Genomic DNA, 21,256 nt, shown 5'->3' on the forward strand with positions numbered 1-21,256 from the left:
GGATTGGCAAAAGCAAAAAGTGCTTCACTCAAAGAGAAAGAAAGAAATATTTTCTTTTAAAACTTTAAGCACTATTGTGTTTCCAATTTAAGAGCATTAATCTAAGGAAACATAAACTTGAATTGCCCACTCTAGTGCAAAATTTTTAATACAGTTCTATAAGTTTATATCTTTAATTAAAATTAAAAATTATTAAATCTTGCTTAAATTTGAGCCATATATTTGGATGTTAGTATAAGAGAATATTTCATCTTAATGTGTGAGTGGATGGATGAGATATAAAGCATGCTATTGAATTCCAGTTGTGCCATATTAAAATAGGTGCATGTTCTTTTGTTTATGTTTTTTAGCATCTCCGTCAATTAAACTCTTGGTGGATGATCCTATAGTTGTAAATCCTGGAGAGGCCATAACATTAGTGTGTGTTACAACAGGAGGAGAACCTGCACCCTCTCTCACCTGGGTCAGGTCCTTTGGGACTCTGCCTGAAAAGACTGTTTTGAATGGAGGAACTCTGACCATCCCCGCAATCACCTCAGATGATGCTGGTACTTACAGCTGCATCGCCAATAATAATGTGGGGAATCCCGCAAAAAAGTCTACCAACATCATTGTGAGAGGTAAGTTTGCCTCTAGACTGTTACAGCATAGATTTCTAGGTTAGCCACGCTATTCGAAAGCAAATACTGAAACATTTAATATAAAACTATATCCTCAAATATGGTATATATATGTAACATGCAGAGAATGCTGTTTTTAAGTAATGAGATAGTGTCTAATTATAAGTAGAAACAAAAATTCTTAAATGCTAATGACAATGCTTTATATTTATATTGAGTAGTTTTCATACATTTTCAGTGATACATTGAACAGTTTTTATAATATTGTTAATAGAAATACATAATTAAAATGTGGCTGGGCATACTGGCACATACCTGTAGTCTCCTCAGTGGCTTGGGAGACTGAGGCAAGAGGATTGTGAGTTCAAAGCCAGCCTCAGCAAGAGTGAGGTCCTGAGCAACTCCATGAGACCCTGCCTCTGAACAAAATAGGGCTGGGAATGTGGGTCAGCACTTGAGTGCCTTTCTGTTCAATCCCGGGTACCCCACCCCCCAAAATGTGAAGATTGGAGGTGCAGCTCAGGTGGAGTGTTTGCTGAGATATGTGCAAGGTCCTGACATCAATCTCCAGCACCTCAGCAGGGGGGGGGGGAAGTAAGTAAAGAAATGAAAATATGGCATAGAACATAAAACAATGTTACACAGATTCTATATTGTAAACACCTATTACAAACAGTGCTTTATGTTGAGAGGTGATACAGAGATCTATAAGATATTATCCTATACTCAAAAGATTCTACTGTCAGTGAAGATAAAATATATTGATGGTTCTGTCATATGATATAGCATGAACAAAAGGTTTAGAAAAATTTAAAAAGAATTTCTAATTATTTCTGCCTGAGGTTATTAGGGAATAGCCTACTAACCTGGTATTAGGTTATTTATGGTATTTATACTTTTGAGTAAGATTTTGACATGTTGAAATTGAGCAAAGACATGGAAAAGTCAGAAACAGAAAAGGCAACACTTATTCAAGGAATTTAAGTAAAATGTGGGACACTAATCGACACCGGCAGTATACTAAGGTATAGCCATAACTGCCTTCAGTCCCCTAGTGCTGCATATGCAGAACCTCTTACTCCATCCTTTTGGGGAGACTGGAAGGAGAGGAAGGAGGGTGTGCAGAGAGACTATCTGTTTCTTCATGTCCAACTTCATCTGGCATGGTCCTGGGTTGGCAATAGAACCTGAAGTCCTAAGCCTCTGAAGTCCAAATTCATATGCCCAGGAAGACCTTTGGAGCACACAAATGTGAATCACTCATGATGTCAGATTCCAATGGAAGGAAAATATAACTGAGTATATCAGTATCAACATGTGACTTTATAAATAAAGATTGTAGCAGTTTAGTGCACACAGTTATCTGTTATCATCCAAATTATCAGCAATATTATATGATGAAAATATATATTACTCATAATATTATCATGTAAATCAAAACACTATGATTAGCAAACCCTCTGCCACAAAATTGTAGGCCATATGAAATTTAATGATTCAAAATGTGTCATCATTTTATCTCTCACTTCAAAACGAAACACAGTGCCAATTAAAGTACCACAATGCTTTCCTATGAGATGCAGTATTATTGAAAAAGCTTTTTTATATTTATGTTTATTTTGTTTCAAACCATGTATCACAAGTTGGCATACATATAAAGATAAATAAAAGCAAAATAAATAGATAATCATTCCCAAAGCTTCATAACTTGGATCCCAATTTTTAATCGGTTTTTATTCCAGAGTGCTTGATGACCATGGTTTTCTCTTCAGTATTATCCTTTATGTCATGAGGAGTATTTATAATTCAGAACTGTTGAGAAATTCTATCTCTGAGATTTTCTCTCAAGTCATAACATGCTGCTTTGGTCACCTAGTCAGTAGCAGCTCCGAGAGGCTGTTGAGTATAGGATGCATTCTCATTTCAGAACTGTTAAGATAGGCAATTAGATCTTTAAAGGATTTTATAATCAATGATATGATCTTTATATCAATTATTCAGTAAGTTTCTCCTAGAAAACTACCACATGCTAAGGACTCAAGGATGCATAAGGGTAACTACAAGATCAGAGACCACATCCCTGCCCCCAAGAGCTCACAGTTCTCTAAGCAAATTAAAAATACAAGGAATGACATACAAAGTAAAGAGAGGATTAAAAAATGCAAGTACCAATTTGGAAAGCAGTATGGAGATTCCTGGGAAAGCTGGGAATGAATCCACCATTTGACCCAGCTATCGCCCTTCTCGGACTATTCCCTGAGGACCTTAAAAGAGCGCACTATAGGGATACGGCCACATCAATGATTATAGCGGCACAATTCACAATAGCTAGACTGTGGAACCAACCTAGATGCCCTTCAATAGATGAATGGATTAAAAAAATGTGGCATCTATACACAATGGAGTATTATGCAGCACTAAGAAATGACAAAATCATAGAATTTGCAGGGAAATGGATGGCATTAGAGCAGATTATGCTAAGTGAAGCTAGCCAATCCCTAAAAAACAAATGCCAAATGTCTTCTTTGATATAATGAGAGCAACTAAGAACAGAACAGGAAGGAAGAGCATGAGGGAAAGACTAACAGTAAACAAAGACAAATGGGGGGAGAAAAAGGGAGAGAGAAGGGAAAGCATATGGAAATGGTAGGAGACCTTCAATGATACACAAAATTATAAGAGGTTGTGAGGGGCAAGGGGGAGGGAAAAAATAAGGGGAGAGAATCGAACAACAGCAGAGGAGGTAGAGAGGGAAGATGGGAGGGGAGGGGAGGGGAGGGGGGATAGTAGGGGATAGGAAAGGTAGCAGAATACAACAGTCACTAATATGGCATTATGTAAAAATGTGAGTGTGTAACAGATGTGATTCTGCAATTTGTATTTGGGGTAAAAATGGGAGTTCAAACCCCAATTGAGTCTAATGTATGAAAGATGATATATCATGAGCTCTGTAATGTTTTGAAGAATCAATAAAAAAAAAGAAAAGAAATGCAAGTACCCACACCTCCTGTTTTAAACATTGGTATTAATGCCATGTGATTCCTTTTAAGCCTTGTTTCAGTGAGCAACCAGATACTGACCTCCTTCTACCCCAAATTATAAGAAAAAAAACTGTATAGTCTCCACAGTTTATTTTCTGTTTTTATTTGTTTGTTTGTTTGCTCTCAAAATATACTTGCTCTCCCAAGAAACTAGGAAACAATCTGCTAAATCTCCCTATAATGATGGTGAGGTAAGGTAAAGCATCCTGGCACCTGTCCTTAAGTGTCATAGATGCAACATCAAATTCTTTACTCCATTATTTTAACTAAGACAGAAACTCACTAGAGGAAAATGATGCATTGAGTCTAATTAAAACAATAGAATGATTTGCAATATTCAACCTATGTTCAGCTGGCAAAATGTACAGCAGAAAATATAGCTTAGTCCTCCTCCATAAAGGAACTATTCAGTGCATTGCAAATACATGCTATGCTCTGATGATTTACTCCTTCCTACCTTCCGTACAGTTTTCATATGTTTCCTTCAAACAAGTTTCCAATTTTGACACAAATGACCTGAAATAAAGAAAGCCTTAAAGGTTTATTTATCTGATCTATTACTTCTTTTTATGCCTTAATTTTTTTGAATTGTATATTTGCATAATCATATTATATTACCAGTGGGGCGTCTCAGCAGTGGCATTCACATAATTCATCAAATTGAGTTTGTATATAATCTTGCTGAGTAAAAAAACAAGTCTTGGTTAACAGGTTCTATATTGAACTTGAGGAGGGGGAAGAAAAGCTACTATATTAATGTGAGGGCTTTTGATTTCTGTCCACTGAGACCAAGACATTTAGTTCAGGGAATTTATTTTCTTTTCATTATATCAAAGAAATTATTTTTAATTCTTCTGAATTTATAGAGCTCTTTGGGGTCTTAGATTAACTATAAAATAGATACAATCTAAATAGAATTTTAGGGTAATTCTCTCTTCCCCCACTATTTTCTGTAATTAAATCAGGATCCATAGACCAGGTTTCTGAGCAAGTACAAGAATAGTTTCTGCATAGAATCACCTTTCCAACTGGTGAATGTCTATGCACAAAATAAGCATATAGTATCAACAGGAATAAAACTCTAGAAACATTTCCAAACTCTTCATTTGAATTCCCCAAAATTAGAGGAAACTTATAAATCTTTCATACACACACACATTGCATGTAAATAGCAAGCTCAAACTAAATATGAATCTCACATGCTTCACTACATTGGTCAAACATATGTAAATACAGCAGCAATATCTTCTCTTATGATCATTTAAGAATTACAGTGATTGAGCCACATTTCACCTAAATCAGGAAAAAAAAAAAGATGTTGCCTAATGTATCTGAAAAGAAAATTACTTTGATTACCTATGTTGGGTGACCTGAGTTCAGTGCTTTCCAAACTCTTATTAGACAATATGTCATTCCCATTTGAAGACTGTTGTTGTGATTCTCTGTATTTAGAATTTTTTTCATTTTTCTTCTATTAGAAATAAAATAATGTTGAGTAAGCATGGCTTATAACATGATCAAAATATTAACATATTTTAGGGTACTGTAGCATTCTTGAATGTTTCATGGTGTATTCAAGTCGCAAATATATATTTAGTTCGATATTTTGGATGCATGATGCAAAATAGTAATAAAATTCTAAATTTGATTTAATGCAAAATATTCTTCCTTCTCCAGCTTGGGTCTACTATGAACTGGAAACCTGCTATAGAAAGGGTAGATGGAGCATGGGTTGTTTTTTTCTTTTTGTCTATCAATCATTCAGATTCCTCTCTACCTACCCCTGGCTTGGTGGCTAGGTTCTGGAAACCTGGGTTTGTGCAGGATATAAAGCATCCCTTTGTGTTCTTATGTGACACTTGGAATTTTTATATGAACTTTCAAGAGTTTTTTCTTCCTAGAAGATATATTTATCTGTGTAGATGAAGAAGTGTCCAGCAATAGGAATCTCCTAAGAGTCCTTTAATACGCCACATTCCCTGAGCATCTTGTGCTTTGCCTCTCCCCTCTTTCTGCTGATCTCCCTGTCCTCCAGGCAGCCACCCCAAAAAGCCCAAGATGAGCCCATGTTCCTTCCACATGATACTCCTGTCTGTCTGGTGGAAATGCTTACCAATCAGCTTTCTGAGGAGACACAGATCTCCATGTACCACCTCTATTTTAGAGTCTTCAGCTTATGCGTGAAGCACCAATGCAGTGGGATATTTCAGAACTCTGGTGGATCCCAGAGGATTGAGATGAAAGGAATAGCTTCTCCTTCTTCCACCTTTGGTTTGGAAGGAACTTCATTTCACAGTTGTTTTTTTTCCAAATATGACCTAATGATAGAATTTCATCTATGACCCTTCTTCCCCTAATTATCTACAATGTCTAAGAATTAGCAATGGGGTTTCTTTGACTTCTTCAGATAATTATACATAAGAAGAGTTCTTTTCAGCACTCACTATAGAATTGTATGGATTCTAAGGCAAAAGTGAGTCAGAAAAATCTTCTATTATCTAGTTTCATGAAAATATGGATTAGAGGAATAGAAAATTAAAAAATTTTTAAAAAAATTTAGCTTGAATTTCTTTATGTTGTGGATTGATCAAATCCTCCTGCCTCTATCTTCAAAATATACTTTGAGTCTGACCTTATCATTCATGTTCAATGTTACTGACTTGGTCCAAACCATCAATGTGTCTTTCCTGATTGATTACAGTAATCGTTTCATTGTTATTCTTTCCACATTAGCTCCTCTTTTGGACATTCACATACGTTATTAGATAAGGAAGAATAGATTGAGTTAATGAATAGACTCATAGTTGTTAATTACTAAGAAAGAAGAACTTGTGTGTTCTCCAAAGGCTCATTAATAGTGAAGGCTTGATGTCAGGATCCCAATGGTGGCACTGTTGAGAGATGATGGAACCTTTGAGAGGTGGAACCAAATGGAAGGTCATTGACAGTGTGTTCTTTATAGTAGTTCTCAGAAAATCCCTTAGTAATTCTTACAATATAGTTCTTATAGAAAGAGCAAGCCTGGCCTCTCATATCTGTCTACTTCTTGGATTGAGCTGTGAATTCTTGCTTGGATATGCACTTCTACCTTTGGCACCTGCAATTTGCCATGAGGGCCTCACCAGAACTGAGGTGATTCAGGCACTATGCCCTTGAATTTCCAGAGCTATGAGTTAAATAAATGTTTTTTTCTTTATAAAGTTAGCTGCATTGAGTATTTCATTATAGTTAAAAAGAAATATGACAAATACAGAAAATTAATACTGAATAAAGGGGATCATTATCCTAATTATAGATAAACCTGAAGATGTGGAGGAGACTTTAGAATTGGATTATAGGAATATTTGAAACACTTAGGAGATACAGGCCAAAGAAATCTGAGAATTCTGTTACAGAAGTATTATGGTCTATTCCTGTGGGGCATAGAAGTCTAACTTAGGCAACAAACATATCTGAGATGGAAATGAAGATTCTTTGGCAATGGTTCAAAAGACTATCCTATTACACTGTGACAAAGAATCTGGATGAATTTTATTAATATCATAAGACTTTGTGTAAAGCCAAACTTAAGAATGATTGCCTAGTTATTTGGTAGAGGAGATTTCAAAAGAGCAAAGCATTGAGACTATTGCATAGTATTATTGGCCTCTTCTAGTTCGTTTCACAGTGATAATTTGGAGAAAAAGAAAGCAGAGTAGAAAGATTTGAAAAAAGTCACAGCCTAGCCAGGAAGGAGCAATAAACATGTAGGTATACAAATAAGGAAGATATTGTTGAGCAGTGGCATGATACAGAGACTAAGAGATTTAGATATCAATCATGAAAGAGTTTAAGAGTGCTTCCTAGTTGATAATACTGCTAGTAGTTTTGCATGTGTAATTGGTATATGTATGTGTGCCTGCTCCATGAAGTCAATCAGTTGTCTAAGCTAATCACACTTCTGCCATCGTTTATTCTGTGGCTACTCTGCCTTCAGTGTTGCCTTCATCCCTGTCTGCCTTAAGTAATAAGAATCTTCAGTGAACACACATGGCATATTAGTTTCAGTCATATTAGTTTTAGTCATAGTCTTATTAGCTTTAGTCAAATTCTAATTAACTAGAACTCAGACATATGGGCATGCCTAACAATTTAAAGGTTGGGTAAGGTATTCTTACTATGTTGTAAGGAAAAACAACACATGAATTTTTGTCAACTGTTAGGCATCGCATTCACTCAAGAGCCAGCCTGAATAAAATCATCCCAGTGTACTGATTAGTTTCCTCCTATATATTTTTAGCTCACCCAGAATGGAATTAAAATTCATCCTCAATATTTCAAAGACCACTCCTCTTTATTCACTTTTGATTCACTGTCCTTTTTTTTTCTCTTCTTCACAACTCAAGACTTATGCTGTTCATTCTGCTTGGAATGTTAATTTTCAAATACTACCTTGGGAGCTGTGCATGGTAGCACATACCTGTAATCCCAGCAGCTCGGGAAACTGAGACAAGAATATTGAGAATTCAAAGCCAGACTCAGCAAAAGCAAGGCAAGGCACTAAGCAACTCAGTGAGACCCTGTTTCTAAATAAAATACAAAATAGGGGTGAGGATGTGGCTCAGTGGTCAAGTGCCCCTAAGTTCAATCCCTAGTACAAAAAAAAAAAAACTACCTTTAACTACTCTATCTTAAATTGCTTACATTAATTTTTCTTTTTATCATGTAGCTCCCTGGAATAAATATAAAAATATTTATAAATATCCTTATTTAGTATCTATCTCTCATGTGACTACAGGGGCAAACAGTCTTCTGTTTGTTTTCTTATTCATTATGGTAGGCCTGGAGCCTAGACCCAGCATATAGTAGATGCCCAACAAATACTAGTTGAGTAAATGTATTTCACAAGTTCAATGTTTTACATTGGACATTTCTTCTAAATATCACACTTTGATAGCCTAGTACATGTTAAATGTTGTGAAGCAAAATTGGAAAATTCTATGTGCATGTGGGAAATTCTATGTGTAAATTAATAATTTGTATGATGTGATTAACTCATTGGAAAGGTGACATTGTTCTGATTATCTTTAATGTGTAGCAAGTACCACAAAATAATACCTTAAAATATTAACAGTAATTTGTTTTGCTTATAAATCTGAGAGTTGAGAGGTTCAGTTAAAATATTTAGGATCCTTCATAAGGTTTCAGTTAGAAGTTGGTTGGGGCTGTAATCATATTCAGGGTGTTTCCCTTCAAAACAAGCTGGTGCTCAAACAGCTGGGCTCCTCTCTGTATCTGTCTGACTCAGTTTCTCTTTCTTGCTTCTTCCTTAGCCACCACCCCCACCACCATGTTCATCTCTCATCTCTCTAAATTATCCATGTACTTGGCAGCTTCAAGGTAGCTAGATTTCCACAAGGCCCCCAGGTGGAGTGGCCAGGAGATGCATGGGCTCATCTAACTTAGCCTCATGGTCATGTACCATGGTCATTGCACTCTCTTCTTCAAGGCAGTGACCTCTTCAAAGTAACAGTGTAAAAAAATGTTTTTCCTTTGAATTTTAGAATTATTTGAATTTTTTTTCATTGGCTATGATCTCAGCTTTCTAATATAGGGAAATAAAAGAAAATGTCAATATTGAAATAGAGTTAACCTTTATGGAAGAAGTCAATATGTACTCAGTGGGACATGGATTTACACGTTCCTAACTGCACAGAAATATAGCATAACCTCAGAAACATCATAACTCTCTGTTCTGAAAAGTGGTGATCTACCTAGCTCCAGTTTATACACATGAAAGGACTGCCTATAAAATCTGAATTTTAATATTGAACATATTTGTTCTGAAGTCACTTTGCTGAAAGACATATGAGCACTGCAAATACTTCAAAATGATCATTTTTTGCTTATTACAAAAAACATGCATCTAAAATTCTAGGATAAAATTTTTTGAACATTTAAATGTATCATTTCTGCTTAAATAATTGTAATAGCTAACATTTACTGAAAATTTATTATATACCAGACTGTTAGGCACTATTAGGCATTTAACATTTTAATCATCTCAACACACTTACGAGGTAGAAATATTGCTCCTATTAGAAAGAAGTAAAACTGAAGGGAGAGCTATTAAGTAACTTTCCCATAACAAGCTTCTTTTAAGCATCAGAGCTGAGATTTAGGGGAAAAAAAAACATACACACAAAAATATAGCTTCAGGATCAATATCTTAAGATGCCTTTTAGAATTTAACCAGATACTTTACAAATATTTAATTTCTTTCCAAGTATTTGAACTGACCAAAGTTCTTTTCTGTTTCATGTACTTCTTTCATTTTGTTTATTTATATATTTACTTATTTATTTTTATGCTGGGCATTGAATTAGGAGTACATGCACATTCTACCACTGTGCTACACCCAAATCTCCCAATGACCTTTTCTATCTCTTCCTTCCTTTTGTTACCAGAGATTTGCTAGAGATTCTTTTTGGTTGCAAATATGTTTTCTGTATACTTATTTAAAAAACAATCCTCAACAATGCAAAGTCCTAAGACATTTTTTTATCACACTGTTTCCTTTGTAAATATACAACTTCTTTTAATTGGAGGACATTCTCTGTTTTTGTTAATCAGTATTTGTCTTCTAAAAACAATGGCCATTATTTTACTTAGTTTCAAATTCTAGCCAAGATAGATATATATAACATATATAGTTTATAATTTTTATATACATTTTGAAGGACTTGGTATGATTGCACATTCACTGGTTGTCTTAAAATAATTGTACAAAAATTTTCAAAAATTTCTAGCAATATGAAGAGATCAATGGAGTTGCTAAATGCACAGAAAATATCTGCACAATTAAAACTTTCATTATAGCAAGAAAAATCAACTAACCCATATTTATGAATATATCTTCATTATTTTTTATTGAAAGTTATATATCTTCAAGCTATGGATCATAAAATCAGTTAATTGGCAATTTCTTAGAAATAATTGATCAGATTTAGCTTCAGTCCATTTCTGAATGGATATTATTTTTAAACTTTATAGGTCAGGAAAGATCTTTCCGAGCATTTACAACTCATCAGATTTAATTTTCTGTCATCAATATCTTTGTTCCACAATATTTCATTAATAAATACTAATAGCTGAAATGATAGCAAACCAATCCTTTGACATTCCCACAGAGAACTGTCTGCGGCATGCAGGTGTCCCGATTACTCATGCAGATTAAGTGCTCTATTTCTCTTTTCCTAATTTAATATTCGGTAGTAATTACATATCCCCCAAAACACCAGGGATAATTTTATTATATTGTTTTGTAGCTCTAAAATAGTTTCATTATTTCCTCGTTTAAAATTAATCAGGGCCATATAAAATCTAGAAATTAACAAATTCAGTAGTTTTTATCCAAATATGGATAGCTCAGTTTCCTTGTCTAAATAATAAATATAACTTATCCTTGTTCATTGGAATAATACATGAAGAATTTCATAAAATATAATCTTAAATGAAAAGTTTTATCTAGATAAGGCATAATATTATATTTACTTTAGTGATATATAGAAATTTTACTTTTACATGTTTATTTTATTAAAACTTAAATTGGTGGCTGGGGATGTGGCTCAAGTGGTAGCGTGCTCACCTGGCATGTATGAGGCACTGGGTTCGATCCTCAGCACCTCATAAAAATAAAATAAAGATGTTGTGTCCACCTAAAAAACTAAAAAAAAATATATTAAAAAAAAAACCTTAAATTGTCATGCTTAGTGGATGGAGTCTCTCTTGTTATATTTACTCTGATCAGAATGATATGTGCCAAATGATAAGAGTACTCTAAGGTCAATACTGGTAAATATCCAGAAACAAAAAAAGTCTTATTTAAGTAATGTTATTTTTTAACATTCTCTTATAAGTTCCTTTGAAGCTGTTCTCAGTTTTTCTGGATTCCCTACAGTAATGAAATGACATCAAAACAATGGGTACTAACTTGAAGGTCAACTCTCTCGACATTTTTGCTTATTGTTATGGCAGCTACTTAACTCCCAGGCCCATAGGCTCACCACACTTGGTCTGTGTGGGTTCAATGACCTATAAGCAGCAGGGTGTAGGGCAAGAGATCTGTGATCTGGCTAGGACTTCTTAAATGAACTCCTATATCCTAAGTATATAAATAGGCCTACCTCACTGTTGTCTATATCTGAGAAATTATAGGATATAAACTCTAAGATATATTTGCTCTAACTGTATGATTCTCTAATACCACAATGTCCCTCTATGCATTCCCATTTTTAAGGTATTTCTAGACCTAACCAATCTAGTTTTATTAACAAACTCACCCCCAACAAATTCATGAAAACACCTGGCTCTACAGTTTTGCATTTATGAAAATGTTCTTCAATATAAACATTAAAGAACACTGAATTTTAAAACAAAGTTATTTTCTTAAAAATTGTGCATTAGTGATTTATCTCAGGATATATTAAACCAGGAAGATAAACATTAAGTGATGCTTTTAACAGGTGTTAGAAATTTTCTGTTCCTTGCTAGATCTGTGTCAGTTGGTACAAGGGACAGAATGGAGTTCCTACCCTTATGGAAAAGAGAGATGTTAGGGCAACTGTCTCCATGCAGCATAGGGAAGAATGAGTTCACTTCATAAAAGAAAAGGTAATGTGCCAGTGGAAGCTCAGAAAGAGAAGGTGGGGATGCCCTTGGTGCTGGACTGAAAAGTCAGAGTCCTCACATATTCAGAAGTGAGGCATCTCTTTTGTTTGCTGCCCAAATGTTAACCTTAACTAGTCCCTTGAACTTATCCATTTTCTTATGAATGAAATATTATGAACTGTTGATAGTACTCTATAGAAAAATCTATGTTTAACTTCCATCTTCCATAATAGAATATTTTCAGAAACCAAGCAAATAAACATTTTATTCTATGATTTTAAAATAATGCTTAAAAGTCCATTTCTTATGATTTTCAATTGCATAAGATTTTCTATACAATTAAATATAAAATTGTATATATAAGAATTTATATTCAATTTTCTATAAGCTGTCTTTGTCTGTTTACCTTAAATTCTGTCAAATATTCTTCCAACACCAGTGCTTATTCTAGATGTTTCATGGTATTTCTAGAGTCAATCAAATTTAATTCTTAAACTGATCATTTTCTAGACTTCATTATTTCTTAGTTTTACATTTCAAGGAAACCTCCCTCCCTTATTTTGTTCCTTTTCCTTAGTGTTTCAAGAAATATACTTATCTGAAAATTTCATGGCATGTAAATCACTAACCCAGTAGTTCAAATCCATCTTACCCAAATTTATCTGCTAAGATCAACCAGGAATTAGCAAGTGGTAAGAAAAAAACTTAGATGCTGAAAGTCTAATTTCACAATGGCATGTATTAGTTAAAGCTGACAGAACTGTACAATTAAGATATAAGCTTATATGAATTATATTTCAGCAAAAAAGGGTAATTAAAGAAATCAAGTTGTGGTATAGTTAGGTTTGAAGTTTATATAAAATTAGTGTCACTTTCTTTAATTGTTTGAAACAATTCTCAGGAAAAGACATCTGGAATTACAGGTTGTTTTGTACAAAGATTTTTCAATTACAGATTTAATCTAATAAATATAAGTGTTATGGTTTGGACATGAAGTATCCCGCAAAGACTCATGTGTTAAAGTCTGGCTACCCCATTTAGCAATGTACAGAAATGAGGATTTCAGGAAGTTATTGGATCAGGAGGGCTATAACTCATCAGTGGACTAATCCATTTGATGGGTTAATAATTTGAATGAACTTTAGGGAGTTGGTAGATACTCTAGGAGGTGTGGCCCAGTGGAAGGGAATAAATTCTTAGGGACGTGTCTTTGATGATTATGTCTTGTTCTTGGCCCCATGTCTCTTTGCTTTCCATCTTCCATGGGGTAATCAGCTTTCCTCCACCATACCTCTCTGCCATACTGTTCTACTTAGGCTCAGTCCCAGAGCAACAGAGCCATCTGATCATTGACTAAACCTCTGAAACCATGACACAAAATAAATATTTCCTCTCTAAGTCATTTTTCTCAGATATTTATCACAGAGATGAAAAACTGACTAGGCCTATTAAAACATATATTTATTTTTCCATCTTTGTTTTGTTTTTCTATAAATCTGAATATCATTTAAACTGTCAAATTAATTGTCAAAGTTTTTTTCAGTAATTTCTTATATATTTTAGGTTGTGCTGTTAAGGAAAGATTAATATTTGTTAGTTTCTTTGGTCTATTTAATCAAATTATGGCCAATTTCTAAGGTTTGTAGTATGGAGGGGATGTACATAATCTGCCTGCCGTCATGAGCAGGTAGGTATAAGGTAGTTCAATATATCACTATTGTAATATGTAATGAAACCATGATATTGGTCATTTATATCTTTATTCATGGTTTTTTAAAAATAGTTTTTTCTGGATGTCTTTCAATTTCCTTAGTTATTTTGAAGAAACAACTTTAGAACTTTTAGTTTTCTTGATTTTGTATTGTTTTCTATTATAATGATTCTGCCTTTTATTTTCATCCTTCTATGTCATTAAATTTTAACTGCTTTTTTTTCTTTTCATTGCTACTCTTTATCTCACAAATATGGATATATTCTGTTTTTGTTTTCTTTCAGATCAGCATGTGTGTGTGTGTGTGTGTGTGTATGTGTGTGTGTGTGTGGTTTTAATTTCCGTTGAGACTTTAATCCAAATACTATTCTTAAGGGTATTGTTCAGTTTCTAAAACATTAAAGATATATCTGTTATCTTTATTTTACTCTTTTATAGTTTAATTATGTTGTGTTTGAAGAACCCATTTTGCATAATTTCAGCTCTTTTAAATATGTTGACTTTTTTAAAAATAAAAATGGTATCATCTATTGTTATGATTTAGATATGGTGTCTCCCAAAAGCTGACAGGTGGGACAATTCAGGAAGGTTTGGAGGAGAGATGATTGGGTTATAGCCTTAACCTAATCAGTGAGTTAATCCCTAATGGGATTAATTGAGTGATGACTGGAGCCTGGTAGGGTGTGGATGGAGGAGGTGGACACTGGGGGGGGGGGGGCATGTAGCTTTGGGGTATATATTTTGTATCTGGAGTGTGGATCTCTCTCTCTCTGCTTGCTGATTGATCATCATGTGGGCTGCTTCCCTTTGCCGCACTCTTCTGCCATGATGTTCTACCTCGCCTCAAGCCCTGAGGAATGAAACCAGCCTTCTTTGGACTAAGTCCTCTAAAACTGTGAGCCCTCAAATTAACTTTTCCTCCTCTACAATTATTCTAGTTGGATCTTTGAATCGCAGCAGTGAAAAAGCAGACTAAAACATCTTGTTAAATTTTGCGAGTACTAGAAAATAATATATATTCTGCTATTGTTGAAGAGAATATTCTATAAATATCATTTTGATCCTGTTAGTTGATGAAGTTCTTCAATATACTACTAACTAGCTATTAGTTGTTCTATTTTAAGAGAAGTTTCAAGTAAAATGGTGAATTTGCCTGCTTTTCCCTTCAGTTATATTAGTTGTTTTTACTTAAAGTGTTTTCAACTTTTTTGTTGTTGTTGTTCTAGAATTATTATGTCTTTCATGATTGGAACTTTTGACCTTTTGTCCATATATAATGTCCTTCTCTGAGTCTGGCAATTTTCTGTGCTCTAATGTTCACTTTATCTGTTAAATATAGTCTTTCTCACTTAACATTGATATCTGCATTTTTATTATTTTGTTTTTATCCTACTTATATATTTGAAATGAGTTTTTTATAGATTATTAATAAATTCATACTTTTAATCTATTCTGCCAATGTATGTTTTAATTGGTGTGTTTAGACCTTTACATTCAGTGTAATTATGGAAATGTTACTTATTTTTTGTTTTCTATTTGTTCTCTGACTATGTTTCCATTTTCTTTAATCTGACTCTGGATACCTGTCTAAGAGTTTCTCCTTATCTGTAGATAGTTTAATAATTTTACTAGTATGTGCTTGCTTTGTGTTTGTTGTATAACTTTCAGAAAATCCCTGGCCAAAATTTCTGCAGATATTTCCATCTCTGTTTCATCTGTTCTATTTTTACTTATTTTTGACCTTTCAATGTTGCTATGTTCATTTCTTTTTTTCTTTGATCTCCTTGTCTGAGCTTCAATCCATACATATCTTATGGCCCCATCTTCTGATTTACCTGTCATATCTTTTGTTACTTCTTATTTACTTTAAGTAAATTCATTGAGTTCTTTATTTCATTTATTTTATTCTTTTAAATTATAAAATTTACATTTTATTTAGTTCTGTACATTCCAAATATCTGGTAAAACCTTCCTTCTTTTCATTTAGCATTTCCTATCATTTATTTTCTAAGCATTTCAATGATGGCTATTTAATAAATCCTCTGTCTTAATTATCTGTGGTCTGTTAGTATTCTGTTTTTCTTTGTCAACTCCTATTTTTAATTTCATGCCATTTATTCCATATGGAAAATTTGCTGAGGATTATGTTATTTTTCTTTAGAAATGTTTCTTTGTTCTTGTTTTCCTTGTGTATGTTTTATTTTATCTTTTGCTAAGCAGATAGTAGTCTTATTGCCTCAATCCAATCAGGGGCCGAGCCGAGTCAAGCTGGAATAGTAATGTTCTACTTGTCTCCTATTTGCTGCACCCTTAAGTAATAGCTGTTCAGAGCTGCCAACTTAGTATTATTGGTTATTTGCTGGAGATTTTGGCTTGGATTTTCAGCCTTCTGCTATATGTTTGAAACAAATAAATGACTTCTAAAAGAAGGAACCTGTAATATGTGAATTTCACCTTTTTGTTTTTCTACCTGTGGAATTTTGACCTCTTAAGTTCAGTTTGCCAGAATTGATAACTGATAGTTTCAAAATGGACTTTAAAAAAATCTTATTGGTTTTATAATAAAAAAACAAAAGTGTTGGTCAGTTGTAAAAAGCTCTAATAAAATTTAAAAACAGAAACTCATTTTATTATACTTTATACATTAATGTATTTGTAGTAAAATAGACTGACTTTCAATTTGAGTGCTTGAAGGACAATAATGATAGGACATAGAAAACAAAATTTTATAAGCATATAAAATAGAAAATAATGAAAGAGTTTAGATTGGTTAATTTTTCCACCATAAATTTGATACTGTTTACGGTAATCTAGATATAGGAAATTTTTGCTACTGCTTCACTATTTAGGAGCAAATTGTAATAGAATGTAAATAGATTGATATACTTATATATTTACATTACAAAAATGCTAACACTAGCATAATTTAATAATATAAAAATCAGCAGCACATAAACAATAATTGACTAATGGCTTAATCAGCAATTAATGAAAAATGTAAATTGAGCAATAAATCTGTAGTCCTTTCTTCTTTAATTGGATATGTCTTAATTGTAGGCATGGTGGAATGAAAATAATATGTTAATTGATATGTATTTTTCCAGTGATAATTTAGGAACCATTCACAGTTACCAGTTAATATATGATATGGCATTGTGTGTAATTCAGTCATTTAAGGAACATATATATCATTTCCAAAAATAAGATCACTATGATACCTCTTGCTGACTAAATTCAAGATTTTTTTTAAACTTTTATTTTTAAAACATGTTGTATCCAAATTCTCTGCTTGACTTCCTGGATGCTAACACAAAGACACAATTATATATAAGAGTAGAAACTGCATTGATAAGTGAGCAATATATTAGTTTATAAAAGTACTTCTGTGAAACAATATTTAAAATATTACTTGACTGTGAAATTTGATTTTTTATGATTTTGAAACTTAGAAACATCTTGTCATGAAGTTGTTCTGTGCCTGTGTTTCAACATTTAAAAGCTAAATCATTAATATCATTAATGGTTTATAGATTAAATTATAAAATAATTTATATGATATGAAATAAATTATGTGGAAAGGAGACTTTAGAAGAGGTCTATATGTAAGGAATAAAAACAATTTTAAAATATTGAGAAGGAGTTTTCAGTTAGGTATAAAGAGAACTCACTCTTTTCAGAGATTAAAAAAAAAATTCAAAAATAAGGTTTGGCTACAGTACAAGTTGCCGGAGAGTGCCCAATTCTGAGAATGACGCTGCAGTGTAATGTAACAGAGAGGTGGCTCAGAAGCCTGGTGTCTGCAGATTATGGAAATAGCTGGCATTTGAAAAATACTGTGAAGATGAAGAAGTTGACAGTGAAGAAGAGAAACGGAGGAATGTGGGAAAGATTGTTTTTAAGATGACAGATACCTGACCATGTGCAAAAGCTAGAGGTAGTCCATCAGTGGCAGGATGGAGATGAAAGGGCTGAGAGAGAAAGGAGCGGAGGAAGTGCCTGAGCAGGCTAAATCCAAGCCCCAGTACAAAAGCAGCAGAGAAGACAAGGGATCATTTTGAGCCAGAAGGGAAAAGAGGAGAAAGGGATGAGGCTATTGATGAACTTTGATTGGTATGAAATGCACTTCAGAAATTTATACCTGATGCTATTTATTTTTCTCACTGAGGTAGGAGCCTGGCTTTTGCTGAGACCCTGATGGACTGGCTCAGGTGCAACTTTGAAAAGAGGATGGTAATACATTGTGGAGAAAGGGATTAGGGCATGAAAAAAAGAAGATACATACAGCACAGAGGAGCAACAAAGACCTAAGCATTTCAAATAGCCATGATCTTAGCATTCATTAATAACTAGCACAGATTACTAGAAATTAACCTTTCTTTTCTTTTCTCAGTAGTGCTGGGGATCAATACCAGGGCCCCACACATGCTAGGCAAGTGCTCTATCACTGAGCTACACCCTCAACCCCAAATTAACCTTTAATTACCATTTAATCATGGAAATGCTTGGCGACTCTTTCTTCACTTGAATGATTGAATTAAACCAGGATATTGATTACTGCATTTATTATAATATAATTACAACAGGATTGTTGACTATTTAAAATGGCATAATGCCTACTTTTAAATTGATGTATTTTCATTCTATTTCTTAAAAAGCAAAACTAGCAAGTTGCAATAATATACATTCAATGAGGCTTTGCAAAAATCATAAATGATATAAAAACAATTTTTAACTCAATATTTATTTTATAGAAAAATATTTTAAAACTGATAGTCAAAAATTGCATTGCCTCATTGACATAAAACCCTTCCAAAGCCTCTGTGGGGGGCAATTAACTTGATTTTGTGTCCTTTTATAAACTGGTGACTACCTATGTAAATTGAGCAGACATCTTTTCAACCACAAATTATTGCATTAAACATAAGTACAATATAAATGTATTTCTGCCATCCTTAGTCTCTATGATATGCAAGGTTTTTTTTCCTTTCCTATCTGGAATGAAGGGACTTTCTAATGCCTGCATTATATAGCTGATACTCTTTAAGTGTGGGTTTAATTGAACCAGACAGTGTGTTAACCTATACCTTCCTATAGTTCCCTCATTTTATTTGATTGAATTCCATGTGGACTGCAAAGAGAAATTAGGAGCTGATCCAGACAACACAGTACTTTTGGCAACATTCATCTTTTGCCTAAAAGCACTTCTTATCAGAATTGTTACTTAAGTTTGAATGTAATAAGTGTTATTCTTGAGTTAAGCAGCATGCAAAGGGATAAATGACTTGGCTTTCTTATCATTGAAACTTATCACTAAATTTAACTATACTAACAGAAACTATGTTTTTCATGTTTGATTTGCCTGAATTTCAATATTATTTTGTGCCAACATGAAAAACATAGTTTCTGTGAGTACTATTTTAAATATTATTCAGAATGAGAGAATGCTTAATAAGCATCATTTCTTTGAAACTCTGATATCTAAAAGTTTCAACTAATGAAACTAATGCAGTTTCATCAATATTTTGGTTCTAATTTGAGGATACAGGAACATTGGAGCCATGACACAATTAAACGTATGTTTTTTTTATTTTTTGGAGCACTTAGTAGTTTGTGCATTTTTCAATCTGTTCATCAGACATTGTCCATATAATTCTTCAGTCATTTATTATCCTAATTTGTGCCTTCTTTCATGGCTAAAAATATCATCCAAACACTCTAGAAACTACAGAAGGTACTTCATTAAGGAAAGTTTGTGTCAAGTGAAGATTACATAACTGTTGAAGTTCAAAGAGATCTTCGTTTCCCCCCCTCCCTTTTTCTTGTATGTTGAATCTAAAAAGTTGAATCCACTGACATATAGAATAGAATGGTAATCACCAGGGACTGGGGAAGGAATGACTGGGGAGGTATTAGTCATAGGATATACAATTTCTGTTGGATAGGAGGATTGAGTTCAGAGGAGTGTCTCCATGCATGTCAAATGCTGATCAAATAATAGTGGCTGTCTAGAGAAGTATGTCCTAATGATTTTGTAGCAAGGATTATTAAATTAATCCATGAAAATGGCCATCAATAGATGAAAATTTTGGAGTGGAAATGTCACATTTGCGGTACTGAGTAGATATCATTTTCCTCCCCAAAGTTTCTTTTGAAATGATTTATTTCCCTAGGGGAAAACATGTACATGAAGTCATGTAACTCTATCTTAATCATTTACAAAAGAATTTGGGGGAAAAAAACAAGGTACATAAGTCGTGGATTATGCTGTCCTAACATCTAAATTGGATTTATATTTTCAAATGTTGATATGGATTTTTGTTTAATTTTTTTCTTTCTAAGAAGTTGTTGTTTACCAGAACTTTGAACAAACTCAGGGTAACCGTAACTTGGTCAGATTTAAGCTCCATTGTATTTATAGGTTGCTGACTTCATTTGACCTTCTGTACTTAAAACCATCATTTTTAGATTAATTGTCCTGAAGTTACCCATCAGAAAGAAGGTTCAGTCATTGCTACTCATTATCTTCAAAGCCTTAATTAAAAATACTGAGCATATGGAAGAGAGCATGTGTGATGTTTTCAACTGTCCCTCCAGGTCAGCAGTTCTCCTCCTGAAGCTCAAATCACAATTTGTGTTGCACAATGAAAATCCAGATTCCCAAATTCTGCCCTGATATAATGTACTTGAAATTATTAGGGCATGTGACAGGCACTGTAGTTGATGTTTACTTTTAGTAAGCCACCATGCTCAATGTGCTAAAATCTGTCCCTAAATTGACATGTCCTACCTACCTTGTCATGTTATATCATTGACTCATTCTCTCCTTTGCTGAATTTACCTCGCCTTGATATTTTAGCCTGAACTGAGGGGGAAAAAATTGTGGGGGTAGGGTACTGGGGACTGAACTCAGGGGCAGTTGGCCATTGAGCCACATTCCCATCCCATTTTGTATATTATTTAGAGAAAGGGTCACACTGAGTTGCTAAGCACCTCGTTTTTTTTTTGTTTTGTTTTGTTTTTTCTGAGGCTGGCTTTGAACTCCCAATCCTTCTGCCTCAGCCTCTTGAGCTGTTGGGATTGCAAACCTGTGCCACTGTTCTAGGCTGAGGAAAATGTTTAATATATAGCCCTCCAAATTTGTTCCCTGTGCTTTTGGGAGAAAATGTTCATATATATTGTTCATTACTCCATACTGTGGCATTTTTCTGAGTACCACAGATATTCTCTTGTACACC

The 21,256-nt window shown here is 33.8% G+C and overlaps 1 protein-coding gene across 2 annotated transcripts in view; it reads left to right on the forward strand.

The window, feature by feature from the left end:
- The window catches only part of MDGA2 (MAM domain containing glycosylphosphatidylinositol anchor 2), a gene marked incomplete at both ends in the record, with an annotated part of 775,899 nt that overhangs the window by 533,774 nt on the left and 220,869 nt on the right, over positions 1–21,256 (forward strand). For both annotated transcript variants that reach the window (XM_081292268.1, XM_081292269.1), the window contains one exon: positions 351–620. In XM_081292268.1, the coding sequence (XP_081148394.1) occupies positions 351–620 (270 nt within the window). The remainder of the gene's footprint in view (positions 1–350; positions 621–21,256) is intronic.

This window comes from Spermophilus citellus, assembly GCF_964194105.1.
Source record: "Spermophilus citellus genome assembly, chromosome: 4".
NCBI classification, from domain to species: Eukaryota; Metazoa; Chordata; class Mammalia; order Rodentia; family Sciuridae; genus Spermophilus; species Spermophilus citellus.